We start from the raw sequence: 13,763 nt of genomic DNA on the forward strand, positions 1-13,763 counted from the left end.
TTCACAATAGCAAGGCCGCGGAAGTAAGCGAAATGGCCACTGAGAGAGCAGTAAAGAGGATGTGGTATGTGTATATATATAGATATATATGTATACACAACGGAATATTACTCAGCCATAACAAAGGATGAAATAATGCCATTTGCAGTGACATGGGTTGACCTAGAGATTGTCATAATGAGCAAAGTCAGACAGAGGAAGACAAATATATGTTATCGCTTATATGCAGAATCTTAAAAAATGGTACAAACGAATGTGCTTTCGAGGCAGAGATAGGGTCACAGATGTAGGAAACAAACATGGTTACCGAGGGAGGAAGGAGGGAAGAATAAACTGGGAGATTGGAATTAACACATACGTATGACTGGATGTAAAACAGGTAACTATTAATAATAAGAACCTACATATAGTAGAACCTACTATGTATACAGCGGGCTCGAGTTAACACTCTGTAATGACCGACGCGGGAATAGACTCTGAAAAGGAGTGGAGACGTGTGTATGCATAACCGACTCCCCTTGCGGTTCAGCAGAAACCAGGCGCCACCGCAGGCCACATGCTCCAGTAAAGACTCTGCTGACTGCAGACCCCCGAGCAGGCCTCCTCCGGGCGTTGGCTCTGGGGCCCGTCCCGCCACCCCTCGCCTGGACGGGCAGGCGGTGAATGTTGGCCCAGGGCAGGGTGCCTTTGGCTCACACCCTGGCTCTGCCACTTTCTAGCCATGAAATCTCTCCGTGAGTCGGTTTCTTCCTCTGGAAAATGGGGATGATAATGGCGCCAACCCCAGAGAGCCTCTGTGAGGGTGAAATGAGGGAATCACAGCAGAACCCACCTCACAAGCTTGCCTTAGGGAGTTTTCCACGCGAAGGCCAGAGAAAGATGCCCCGCACACCCAGGAGAAACCCCAGGAGACAGCCGTCGCGGGGGCGACCCAGCCTGGGGTGACTTGTCCCAAACCTGGTTAGGCTTTTTTTCTTCAGTCCTTGTTATTTTGTTGTTTATTTTTAATCAGAGTGTCATGGCTTTACAGAGTCGTGTCAGTGTCTGCGATACAGCGAACAGCACCGTCTACACACACCCCTCTCCCTCTGGAGCCTCTTCCTGCTTGCCCTGGCCCCGCGCCCAGGCCATCGCAGAGCGCCGAGCCGAGCTCCCACTCGCCGTCTGCTTCACACACAGCCGTGTGTGTGTCAGTCTTACTCTCTCAACTCGGCCCCCACGCCCCTTCCTCCGCTGTGTCCACAAGTCGGTCCTCCAGGTCCGCGGCTCTATTCCCACCCTGCAAACAGGTTCAGCGGTCTCATTTTCCCAGATTCCGTCTACGTGCGTTCATACATGCTGTTTGTCTTCCCTGGCTCCTCTTTGAAGGTGTAGCCCGGCCTGTGACCTCAGCCTCGCCTTCTCCTCTCTGATACCCTGTCTGGATGGACCCAGGTGTCCATGGCTCCAGGAGGGGATGGGGCGGGGGCATGAGACCTCAGACCCGCACCCCCGCTCGCAGGCTTCCGAAGCCCTCCGCTCTTGCCAGGACGCTGACCGAACCAGCCTGCCACCAGTCCTGGCATCAGTGCCAAACTGGGTCCCAGGCCTGGGGGCAGCTCCAGGACAGAGGAGGGGCCGGGGAGACACCGCTGGCCCCGGCGGAGGAAGGGCTGAGCCACAAACCGCAGGCGCTGACTCACAGCCTCTGCTGGGCGCTGGGCAGATAAAAGAAGCAGCCCCGGGGCCTCCTGCAGCCGCAGGGACGCACAGGACAGCGATGGCCTGGGGCACGGTGGTCCACGTGGCCCCGGGGCAGCCCACCCAGGCTGTGTGTGTGCTGGGCACCGAGACGCAGCTGGATGTCTACAGGTGAGCAGGGGACGTTCTCGGGCCGCGGGCAGCTCTGGGGCTGTGGATGAACGCCTTCTGCGGCCACATGAGGGGTTTGGCTCAAGCGGCGGCCACTGCCGGGGAGAAGCCGGAGGGCCGAGATTCGAGTGGACCCAGGACTCCCCCGGACTCAAGGCAGCAGCTCATCGCCACAGACGCGGGGCTTCCCCAGGGCCTCACCGCACAGGAAAACTGGTAGGGCAAGCAGGACCACATCCTCTCATGCTTGAGGCTGTGAAGCGCAGAGAGGGCCTGTGACTCGCCCAAGGTCGCACAGTGCGTGGATCCTGGGAGCGAGTCTGGCCTCCGGATCTCACGGCCCCGGCCTGGTTCCCCTTGCGCTGGGCTGCCCTGCGCTGCTCAGTCAAGCCTCCCTCCGTGGGTGTGCAATAGCGCGGGCGTGATGAGACAGGTTCTGGCATGGAGCGGCGGAGGCGGAGGCCTGGCCCTGTTCTTGGTTAGCTGAGATGCCCTGGGCAGCTGAGCCTCAGTTTATTCATCTGTGAAATGGGGATATACCCACTTTGTAGGGTGCTTGCAGGGAGCAAGTGTGGAAACCTTGGAAATGTCCGCTCTGTACTTACTGCAGTGCTGGGCCTGCCCCGTTGGTTGTTTTTTTGTTCCTTCATTCCTTCGACAAATGCTGATTGGACCCCTACTGTGGCCAAGCCCGAGCCAGGCTCTAGCTAGACAGGGTGGTCTAAGCTGCTCGTGGCGGGCACGGCTGGGTCGTTGCCGTCGTCGGTGGGCACGGTGCCCGCCTCCAGCTTCCGCCACCACAGGTGAGCACCTGTGCTTCTAGAGCGGTGCCCGGAGCACAGCTCGGCACATCCCCTGGAGTGCCGCTCGACTCCTGAAGCAGGGCAGCAAACCGCAGGAAGTGTCTGGGGCCTCCCGGGGACACGGAGGCTGGCAGGAGGCCGAGAGGGTGAGGACTGAGGGGGAGGAGGCCCGCCGTCGTCCGGGCCACCCTGCGCCGGGGCAGTCTGTCCACCGAGCCCGGGGTTCCAGCCCCGTGGCTCACACGGTCACGGTGACACTCACGTCACGCTCAGCACACACAGCTCAGTCAACCCCCGTGAGGCAGGCAGCGGTGTCCCCATTTCACGGAAGAGGAAGCTTGTTTTTACCAGTTACCTTTCCGTTGTCCATTTTCCTCTGTACTTGCCTTTTTGGAGTAAATTTTCCTGTTCTCTTGAAAAATTATGCCATTTTCTCCATGTATGGAAATTTATGGACTCTATTTCTATTCTTTTGGCGAATACCTTTACATTTTAATAATAAAATTTCGAAAGTGAAACTTGCTCAGTCGTGTCCGACTCTTTGCCGCCCCGTGGCCTGTACCCCACCAGGCTCCTCTGTCCATGGGGTTCTCCAGGCAAGAGTACTGGAGTGGGTTGCCATGCCCTCCTCCAGGAGATCTTCCTGACTCAGGGATGAAACCTGGGTCTCCCACATTGCAAGCAGATTCTTCACCATCTGAGCCACCAGGGATTAAACACTATCTTAATCCCCTCTTCAATCAAGCAACTCAGAATATTTTAACTGTTATTACCCCTCCCAATTTACATTCTGCCTTTTTTTCTTAATGTCACAATTTTGATATTTTTATAAACTTTTAAAATACAGACAATACTCTTTAGATTAACCAAAGTATTTGCCATTTTATCTGCTCACCATTCTTCCTTGCATCCAGATGCTTCTAACATTAGATATCTTCTTCTTAAGGTATACTTCTTAAAGTGTGTCTTTAGAAGTTGCTTTGGTGAAAATGCATTGGTTTTAAATTAAAATGCCAATTCTTCTTCATCTGAAAACGTTTTTATTAAAATATAACTTTATGTACACAAATAAAAGTTAACAGTTATTTTTTCAAGATACTTTGAAGATGTTATTTAACTGTCTTCTGGATTTCACTACTGTTGTTGAGAAGTCTACTTTCAATCTAATTATGAAGCAGGGCAAAGACTAATAGAGTTTTGCCAAGAAAATGCACTGGTCATAGCAAACACCCTCTTCCAACAACACAAGACTCTACACATGGACATCACCAGATGGTCAACACCAAAATCAGATTGATTATATTCTCTGCAGCCAAAGATGGAGAAGCTCTATACAGTCAACAAAAACAAGACTAGGAGCTGACTGTGGCTCAGATCATGAACTCCTTATTACCAAATTCAGACTTAAATTGAAGAAAGTAGGGAAAACCGCTAGACCATTCAGGTATGACCTAAATCAAATCCCTTATGCTTATACAGTGGAAGTGAGAAATAAATTTAAGGGCCTAGATCTGATAGATAGAATGCCTGATGAACTATCGAATGAGATTTGTGACATTGTACAGGAGACAGGGATCAAGACCATCCCCATGGAAAAGAAATGCAAAAAAGCAAAATGGCTGTCTGGGGAGACCTTACAAATAGCTGTGAAAAGAAGAGAAGTGAAAAGCCAGGAGAAAAGGAAAGATATAAGCATCTGAATGCAGAGTTCCAAAGAATAGCAAGGAGAGATAAGAAAGCCTTCCTCAGCGATCAATGCAAAGAAATAGAGGAAAACAACAGAATGGGAAAGACTAGAGATCTCTTCAAGAAAATTAAAGATACCAAGGGAACATTTCATGGAAAGATGGGCTCAATAAAGGACAAAAATTGTATGGACCTAACAGAAGCAGAAGATATTAAGAAGAGATGGCAAGAATACACAGAAGAACTGTACAAAAAGGATCTTCACGACCCGGATAATCACGATGGTGTGATCACTCATCTAGAGCCAGACATCCTGGAATGTGAAGTCAAGTGGGCCTTAGAAAGCATCACTATGAACAAAGCTAGTGGAGGTGATGGAATTCCAGTTGAGCTGTTTCAAATCCTGAAAGATGATGCTGTGAAAGTGCTGCACTCAATATGCCAGCAAATTTGGAAAATTCAGCAGTGGCCACAAGACTGGAAAAGGTCAGTTTTCATTCCAATCCCAAAGAAAGGCAATGACAAAGAATGCTCACACTACCGCACAATTGCACTCATCTCACACGCTAGTAAAGTGATGCTCAAAATTCTCCAAGCCAGGCTTCAGCAATATGTGAACCGTGAAATTCCAGATGTTCAAGCTGGTTTTAGAAAAGGCAGAGGAACCAGAGATCAAATTGCCAACATCCACTGGATCATGGAAAAAGCAAGAGAGTTCCAGAAAAAACATCTATTTCTGCTTTATTGACTGTGCCAAAGCCTTTGACTGTGTGGATCACAACAGGCTGTGGAAAATTCTGAGAGAGATGGGAATACCAGGCCACCTTCCCAGCCTGCTGAGAAATCTGTATGCAGGTCAGGAAGCAACAGTTAGAACTGGACATGGAACAACAGACTGGTTCCAAACAGGAAAAGGAGTACGTCAAGGCTGTATATTGTCACCCTGCTTATTTAACTTCTATGCAGAGTACATCGTGAGAAATGCTGGGCTGGAAGAAGCACAAGCTGGAATCAAGATTGCCGGGAGAGATATCAATAACCTCAGATATACAGATGACACCACCCTTATGGCAGAAAGTGAGGAGGAGGAACTAAAAAGCCTCTTGATGAAAGTAAAAGAGGAGAGTGAAAAAGTTGGCTTAAAGCTCAACATTCAGAAAATGAAGATCATGGCATCCGGTCCCATCACTTCATGGGAAATAGATGGGGAAACAGTGGAAACAGTGTCAGACTTTATTTTTTTGGGCTCCAAAATCACTGCAGATGGTGACTGCAGCCATGAAATTAAAAGACACTTACTCCTTGGAAGAAAAGTTATGACCAACCTAGATAGCATATTCAAAAGCAGAGACATTACCTTGTCAACTAAGGTCCGTCTAGTCAAGGCTATAGTTTTTCCTGTGGTCATGTATAGATGTGAGAGTTGGACTGTGAAGAAGGCTGAGCTCCGAAGAGTTGATGCTTTTGAACTGTGGTGTTGGAGAAGACTCTTGAGAGTCCCTTGGACTGCAAGGAGATCCAACCAGTCCATTCTGAAGGAGATCAACCCTGGGATTTCTTTGGAAGGAATGATGCTAAAGCTGAAGCTCCAGTACTTTGGCCACCTCATGCGAAGAGTTGACTCATTGGAAAAGACTGATGCTGGGAGGGATTGGGGGCATGAGGAGAAGGGGATGACCCAGGATGAGATGGCTGGATGGCGTCACTGACTCGATGGATGCGACTCTGAGTGAACTCCGGGAGTTGGTGATGGACAGGGAGGCCTGGTGTGCTGCGATTCATGGGGTCGCAAAGAGTCGGACACGACTGAGCGACTAAACTGAACTGGTTATTCCTTTATGGGCAACCAGACTTTTCTTCTTTCTGGAAACCTTTAAGATCTGTTTGTCTTTGGTTTTCTTAACTGCGGTGAGGTGTGTTTGTCTGTGGGTGTACACAAGTGTGTATGTGCACATACAGAGGGGAATCATTGATGACTTCTGTTACCTTCCGTATCTCAGCAATGCATCAGAGAGTATGTTCTAAGACCTTCCCTGGTGATCCAGTGCTTAAGAATCTGCCTTGCAGTGCAGGGGACACAAGTTCGATCCGTGGTCTGGGACCTAAAGCCCCATATGCTGAGCCTCCTGAGCCCGAGTGCCCCAACTAGACCCAAAGCAGCCGCATAAAGAAACTGAATAAATGTTTGAGCACGACTGTGCTCTAACCACGAGCCAGCTGCTTTGCTAGAGCACTGCCTCACACGGCTCCAGAAGCTCGTGTGAGTCTTCACGAGCACACAGCCCTGTGTGTGCATGTCTGTGTGCAAACCTCGGGGTGTGCGCCTCACTCTCTGCACACACCCGTGCGGGTGCCTTGATGTGCCCCTTCCCAGGTCAAGAATCAGTCCTCCCTTTCTGCTCCTCACTGTCTCCTGCGGGCGTGCGTGCGTGCTAAGCCGCTCAGCTGTGTCCGACTCTCTGTGGCCCCGTGGACTGCAGCCCGCCAGGCCCCTCTGTCCACGGGATTCTCTAGGCAGGAACACTGGAGGGGGTTGCCACGCCCTCCTCCAAGGCATCTTTCCAACCCAGGGACCGACCTCGCGTCTCTTATGTCTCAGCGTTGGCAGGCAGGTTCTTTACCACCGCGCCCCCAGGGAAGCCCGCTGCCTCCTGAAAACCTCCTTATTACCACCGGTCAGGGTCAGTCTGCCTGCCTGTGGTGTCTGCACTGGCGGAAAAGGAGGAGCCCTGGGGCCGGCCGCAGTGTGCCGGGCCCCGCCTCACCGCGTCCGTCTGTCCTCCCTGTCTGTCTCTCCACAGCTCTGCCCCCAAGGGCTCCACATCCTTCAGCATCACCGCCTCCCCAGGAGTGGTCGTGAAGGTCGCCCACAGGCCTCCAGCCAAGAAGAGTCCCACAGGCTCGTCCCAGTGGCCCCTGGAGCCCGGGCTGGACGTGAGCCTGAAGCTGAGAGCGGCCAGCGAGAGCACAGGGGACCAGCAGGTGAGGGCAGCGCGGGGCCGGGAGGCAGGGCAGCCAGAAGGTCCTGCCAGGCCCGCCCCTCGGCCCGTCAGGGGTCAGCAGGTCCCGACAGGCCCACCCCTCGGCCCGTCAGGGGTCAGCAGGTCCCGACAGGTCGGCCTCTTGGCCCGTCTGGGGTCAGCAGGTCCTGCCAGGCCCGCCCCTCGGCCCGTCAGGGGTCAGCAGGCCCTAACAGGTCGGCCTGTCTGGCATCGAGCCGTGCCCTCCCCACTCTCAGAGCCTGCTTGTCTCCGGCAGAGCTCACAACAGCTTGTTCCAGCCGTAGCCTCCTCACATCAAGATGTCGGGGGCTTACGGAGGTCAGGGTTTTGATTAAATTTATTCATCCAGCAAATGTTTAATAATCGCCTTCTCTGTGCTGGGCTCTGTCAGACCCTGAAGATTTTAATGAGCAAGAAGGTGAGATCGCAGCCCCTGTGGTGCTTACATCCCATGGGCGAGAGCGTCAGATAATACAAATGACTAGAAACTGTGGTGTCCGCTGGGAAGCGCACAGTCCAGCAGCCCCAGGAAACTGGTCCTTGGCCTTGTATTTAGCTTCTCAGGCTGCTGTAACACAGGACCACAATTTTAAAGCAACAGAAACGTATTCTCTCGCGTTTCTGGAGGACAGAAGGCTGAAATCAAGGTGTCAGCAGGACCATGTTCTTTGGAATCAGTTCTTTGCCTCTTCCAGCTGCTGCTGGCTGCGGCATCCCGGGACTGATGGCCACGTGGCTCCAGTCTCTGCCCCCAGGGCCCGTACCTCCTTCTCAGTCTCTCTCTGCCTCCTTGGCAAGACACTTGTCACTGGACTCAAGGCCTGTCTGGATAACACAGGATGATCTCAAGGTCCTTAATTACATCCGCAAACATCTTTTTTTTTTCCCCAGATGGGGTCACATTCACAGGATCCAGGGATTAGGACGTGGACATATATTGTGGGGAATCCCTGTTTAACCCACTGTACTCATATTGACTATAGATGGATAATCAGGACCCTCCAGGGGTTCTCACACACAGATCTGGGCCAGTAACCACTTGTTCCCAGCAGGGGAGGCCAAGCAGTCTCTCCCCGGGGGCAGAGAGTTGTTCCTTGTTGTAGGAACACAGACCTTGGGCATCAAAGCTGCTCAGTGAGTGAGTAATCAGGGGAAGCTTCCTGGAAGAAGCGGCGAGCTGAAGGGTGCCATGAATGACCTGTTTAAGAGGGTAAAGAGGAGCTAGGGCTCAACAGAGAGGATGTGGCTTGAGTGCGCACTCTGGGTAAGAGAGGGTGAGATGTGTGTCGGGGAAGCTGAAAGAGGCTTGTATGGGGAGAAACGAGCGGGGAGAGGGAGCCGGTGTCAGAGGGTTGGCATCCGGGACCTCTTTCTCTTGGGGCAACAGGGAGCCCACGGGAACCTTTCATGCAGAAGCAGCGAGACCGTAAATGTACGTTGGTAAGACCCGCTGGCTGCAGTAAGTGAGTCGATTAGATCTAGGCAGGGCAACCGGTCAGGAGGTGGACGGTGTAGACGCAAGGTGACGGCAGCTGCCACGTTTCTCTGGGTGCCCGCCATCTACAGGGCAGGTCCAGACGCCTCAGTGTGGCCCCCGGGAGCTCCGCTTCCTCTGGGGGCAGCTCTTGGGTTTTGCTCTGGGGAACTTCCCTCCACCCTCTTGCTTGGCAGCGTGGTTCCTGATGCTCGGCCAGATGGGGCCCATCGGATGGGTTCTCCCTGGACTTGGAGCCTTGGGAGACAGGGGCTGGTGTTTCTCGATCTCAGCGGCACCTGCCCTGAAAAGGCCAGCCCTGCTCAAAGATCCCTGGAGGCTGGGACCCAGCCTTTCCCAGTCTGCTTCCTCAGGCCTCCTCCCTGCCCCTGCTGGCCAGCGTTCCCCACGGCTGTCACCTCAGCCTCCCTCTCACGCCTCTCCCATCACACCCCCAACCGCTGGACTCCCGCGATCCCTCCTGGACCTCAAAGGGTGCCTCCCCAACACCAGGCAGGCAGACCAAGCCCCGGGCCCCGGCTCCCGAAGGACCCCCTTCCACGCATCACAGTCACTTGGGGGCGTTGCTGCCCCTCCAGCGCCACACGCCGGGGTGTTCCCGATAGGCTGGGAGCCCCTCCCTTGTCTCCTTGGCACCCCACTCCGAGCCTGCGCGTAGCAGGCCGTTTTGTGTCTAGGACGTCACTCGGGTTCTCTCCTGTTCTGCAGGTTCAGATTTCGTACCATGGAGCCGCGCCCACCCCGGTTGAAGCCCTGCTCTACGTCACTGGGGTCGGTAAGTGATACCCTGCAGCTCGGCGCTCAGCCCCCTCCCCTCCACACAGCCTGACGCTTACTGGAGACCAAGTGGAGAAAAGAAACATTTCTAGACAGCCACACATCTGGCCGTTCCCAAACATCCCTTCCCCAGTCAGTGAACCACAAACACAGCTGGAGGCAGGGCGTTTGCAGGGAGGTTCAATCACATCTCAGTGTGTTATTTCCCAGCTTAGGAATTGGCATGTGGATTTTTGACATATGAGTCTCTATTCCTTTTTGAAACCTCAAATATTTATGAGAAAAATAGATGATACTGTCTTATACAATAATATAGGCCAATATCCCCCAAACGATTTACATCCCACCTTCACCATTTTTGCCATGTCAGTGATCTATACTCAGATTTATTTAGTATTCTTCTTCAAATAAAGTGTGTTTGAACTTGCCTTCATATTGGACAATAATATCATAATACCAGCATTATTTAAATGTACATTAAATATATGAACAGCATATGAAAGTGTCATTCATTTATTTATTTCATAATAAATGTCATTTATTTATTTCATTAATAAATATGAATATAAATAAATTCCATTCATATTTCACTAAAACACATTTTAATAATTTTATTATTATTATTTAGCACTTACTCTATACTGGACAGAGTGCCAAGACTTTACATTTAAACCTTACAACAGTCCAATGAAATTGCCACTATCATTATCCCATTTTACAGGTGAGGAAACTGAGGTACAAGAGGTAAAGAGATTTGCCCAAGATCACACAGCTGGTTAGCCAGGGAGCCAGGATGTTCTGGCCACCGAGTGCTCTGCACTCTGGCCCAACATTGACACACAGGCGTGTGTGTGTTTACAAGGTCATCCAGGCCAATCTCATTCTGTGACCTCATAAGGTCCCCGCACAGTTATCACTGGGATGGTCACATTGCCGAGTGTTCTGGTGAGGGGAAGGCATATGCTTTCTCACCCCTGCCGTGTGGACAGAGCAGGTATGTCTGAGGCTGTGATTTGTCCCACGGCACACAGATCAGAAAGTCAGGTGGGACCGAAGCAAGCACTGTGCCCCCTGCTGCAAGCTCACCAGGGGCTGAAGGTGGGCCAGAGGCTTCTGTGAGGGGGCAAGGTGTCCTTGCAGGAGCTTTGCCTCATACACCCATTGGGGTGGCTGGGAGCTCTTTCTGAGCCCTGGGGTGGGGGGCGCACAGGGCAGACACATAGGGTCTGGTTGGCGTCCCGGTTGTGGCATGGCCTCCCACCCAAGGGGATGCCTGTGGTCAAGAGCCCCTGCTCTTCTGCCTGAATTGCAGCCAGACTTCTCGGGGGACATGGGGAGTCTTACACCCTGTGTCTCCTCTGAAGGGGAGGCAAAAAATCCTTCATGCAGATAAGTCTCCTGGGGAAAGCACTGTCTATCTGGGGCCAGACCAAGGGTGGGGCACCAACCCTCTCCTCTTATTTGCTGGGATTTCAGAAATCTCCTTGAGCGCAGACATCAGCCGCACTGGCAAAATGACGCCCACGGGGAGCGTGAAGGACCAGGTATGCACAGCTGGACCTCAACCTGGCCCTGAATGGCCTCCTGACTCTGCTGGGCTCGCCTCACACGCCCCCTGGTGGTGATGGGATGAACAGCAGTGTGCTTCATATATCCATGTTAATAGGCCAAGAAACACAAGTTTAGGGAGAAAAAGAAAATTGAACCCGCCAATACCATTATTGCTTTGGTTTATATAGGTCCCATCGAGCCTACAAAACTAAATTTTCATGATTGTACATTCAGAGAACCTGTCATCCCACAAACCGAAAACTAGACACTCACCTAGTTCACGCACAGCAGAGAAAATTTGCAGGCAGGTCAGTACCCTGGCCCCAAAATCTAGGTTGTGGAGAATTTCTTCATGGCCCAGTAGCTAGGACTCCACGCTTCCACTGCAGGGGTCCTAGGTTCAATCCCCAGCTGGAGAATTAAGATCCCGCACGTGGGACTTCCCAGTAATAATGAATCCACCCGCCAACGCAGGAGACATAAGAGATGGGGGTTCAATCCCTCGGTCAGGAAGATCCCCTGGAGGAGGGCACGGCAACCCACTCCAGCATTCTTGCCTGGAAAATCCCACGGACAGAGGAGCCTGGCAGGCTGCAGTCCATGGGGTCGCAAAGAGTCGGACATGGCTGAATGAGTAAACAGCAACAACGTGCCTCATAGCATGGCCAAAAGAATCCCCTATGCTAGAGTTTAGCGATTGGTGGGCAAGGTTCACACGGGGGAATAATAGAGAAAAGAGGCAGTGGGTGGCAGAGGGAAGGGGGCAGGTGGGACAGGGAGTCTATGCTGCAGAAACGTAGGGAGGTGGGGACACAGGTGACGAGTTGCCTTAAACCTCAGGATTAACCTCGCGGTGTCCCTGAGCCCCAAAGCTGCCTGCACATTTTTATGCCGATCTGGACTTTAATTAACTAATTAATATTTTTTTTTGGTCACGCTGCACAGCTTGCAAGATCTTAGTTTCCCTGCCCCAGGCAGTGAAAATGCCAAGCCCTATTCACTGGACCATCAGGGCAACCCCCGTATGCTGGTGTGCACTTACGGATGATAGGACCTGTCAAAAATTCAGGTCCCCTTGTGGGATCGGTCAGCAGTGAAGGGAAGAACTGCAGCTCTGGGAGTGGAATCCACCCTTCTGTCTTTCCCAAATTGCAGTCACCCCCTGGGGCAGAACGCTCTGCTACAAACAGAAGATGGCGTCACTGTTTAGATTCTTGATGCGAGGGGCGCTCCATTTGCTTTCATCTTCCCAGAGATAGCAACCAGCTGCTACGAATAGTGCCCACACTTTCACGAAAGAGTTAATTAAGAGTTCTCATAAGAGGAACTATTTAGATCTGAATCTTGACACAAACGTTTAGCTCAGCTTGGTTTGCCAATCTGATAGTTTTTAAAAGCTGGTGAAATCAATTTTACTGTCTTGGCCTCCTAACTTCATTTTTAAAAAATTTTTAAAGATTATTTTTTTATGTGGACCTTTTTAAAGTCTTTATTGAGTGTGTTACAGTATTGCTTCTGTTTAACGTTTTGACCTTTTTGGCCCGAGGCATGTGGGGTCTTAGCCCCTCCTCAAGGGATCAAACCCACACAAAGTCTTAGCCACGGAACCACCAGGGAAGTCCCTTGGGTTCCTTTTTTAAAACGGATGAACTGAATTTGCTTATGACTTTGGGGGGAGGCAAAAGTCCGCTCTCGGGACCAAAACACTACCTGATGTGGGAGCGAGATGTGTAAACCACTTGAGACTGCGAGGTGCCAGGCAAGGCGGCAGGCTTCCCCAGGAGCGGGAGGGGCACACACGCTCCTAAGTGTGCCCGTCTCTGCTGGGTCCACAGAGGGCCTGGACCTGGGGCCCCCGTGGGCAGGGCGCCATCCTGCTGGTGAACTGTGACAGAGACAACCCCGACTCTTCTGCCGTGGACTACCAGGATGAGCAGCTTGACAGCAACGGTAAAGACCCCCAAGATCTAGTGGAAATAGGGTTTTTGTCTTTTTGTAAAGTCTTTCGTCCTGAGCCTGGCAACAGTCCTCAGAAATCAGGCTTATTGGAAGCATGCTCTTGTTAGCACACGGGTTACGTAGGTGAAGGAATGGACAAGGGCCCTGAGAGAGCAAGTGACCTGCCCAAGGTCACACAGCAGCCAGGGGAGGGCTGGGAGCAATGTCGAGCATCCCAGTGCTTCCTCCAAGGCCCAGCTTCCATCCCTAGCCCGTTGCTTAATACAAACTTCCGCTCTCAGGTCAAGCCTGGGGCCCCAAATAATTTAAAACAAAAGCCTGAGTAGAGCCCCAAACTCAGGTCAGAGCGGCTCTGAGCCCCAGCCAGACTGGGCGCTGCTCCAACCAGTTCAGAACTATTAACTCAATTGATCCTTCAGAAGTATGTACGGTTCTCATCCCCACTTTACAGATGGGAAAACCGAGGTACAGGAAGTTAAGCAATTTGCTCCGGGTCACTCAACCAGTAAGTGTGTGGCTCAGGATTTGAGCCCGGGCATCCTGGCCCAGGTTTAGGAGCCCTGCTGGCACACCTCCAAGTGGTGGCCAGGATGGGAGACGCACGGCCCAGCTGCACTGGAGAAGGGCGCCCAGGGAGTG

The 13,763-nt window shown here is 52.1% G+C and overlaps 1 protein-coding gene across 2 annotated transcripts in view; it reads left to right on the forward strand.

Annotated features, from left to right (window-relative positions):
• The first annotated feature begins 1,728 nt into the window (after nt 1-1,728).
• Nucleotides 1,729-13,763, forward strand: part of PADI4 (peptidyl arginine deiminase 4) — a 32,700-nt gene continuing 20,665 nt past the window's right edge. Inside the window, exons 1-5 of one of the 2 annotated variants that reach the window (XM_040229401.1) lie at nt 1,729-1,851; nt 7,142-7,322; nt 9,546-9,612; nt 11,091-11,158; nt 13,001-13,115. In XM_040229401.1, coding sequence (XP_040085335.1) covers nt 1,760-1,851; nt 7,142-7,322; nt 9,546-9,612; nt 11,091-11,158; nt 13,001-13,115 — 523 coding nt within the window. In that variant the 5' untranslated portion in view covers nt 1,729-1,759. Of the gene's footprint in view, nt 1,852-7,141; nt 7,323-8,616; nt 8,783-9,545; nt 9,613-11,090; nt 11,159-13,000; nt 13,116-13,763 lie in introns of those variants that run through there. The other variant, XM_040229402.1, reaches the window with a different exon arrangement.

This window comes from Oryx dammah, unplaced genomic scaffold (genome assembly GCF_014754425.2).
Source record: "Oryx dammah isolate SB20612 unplaced genomic scaffold, SCBI_Odam_1.1 HiC_scaffold_27, whole genome shotgun sequence".
Taxonomy (NCBI): Eukaryota; Metazoa; Chordata; class Mammalia; order Artiodactyla; family Bovidae; genus Oryx; species Oryx dammah.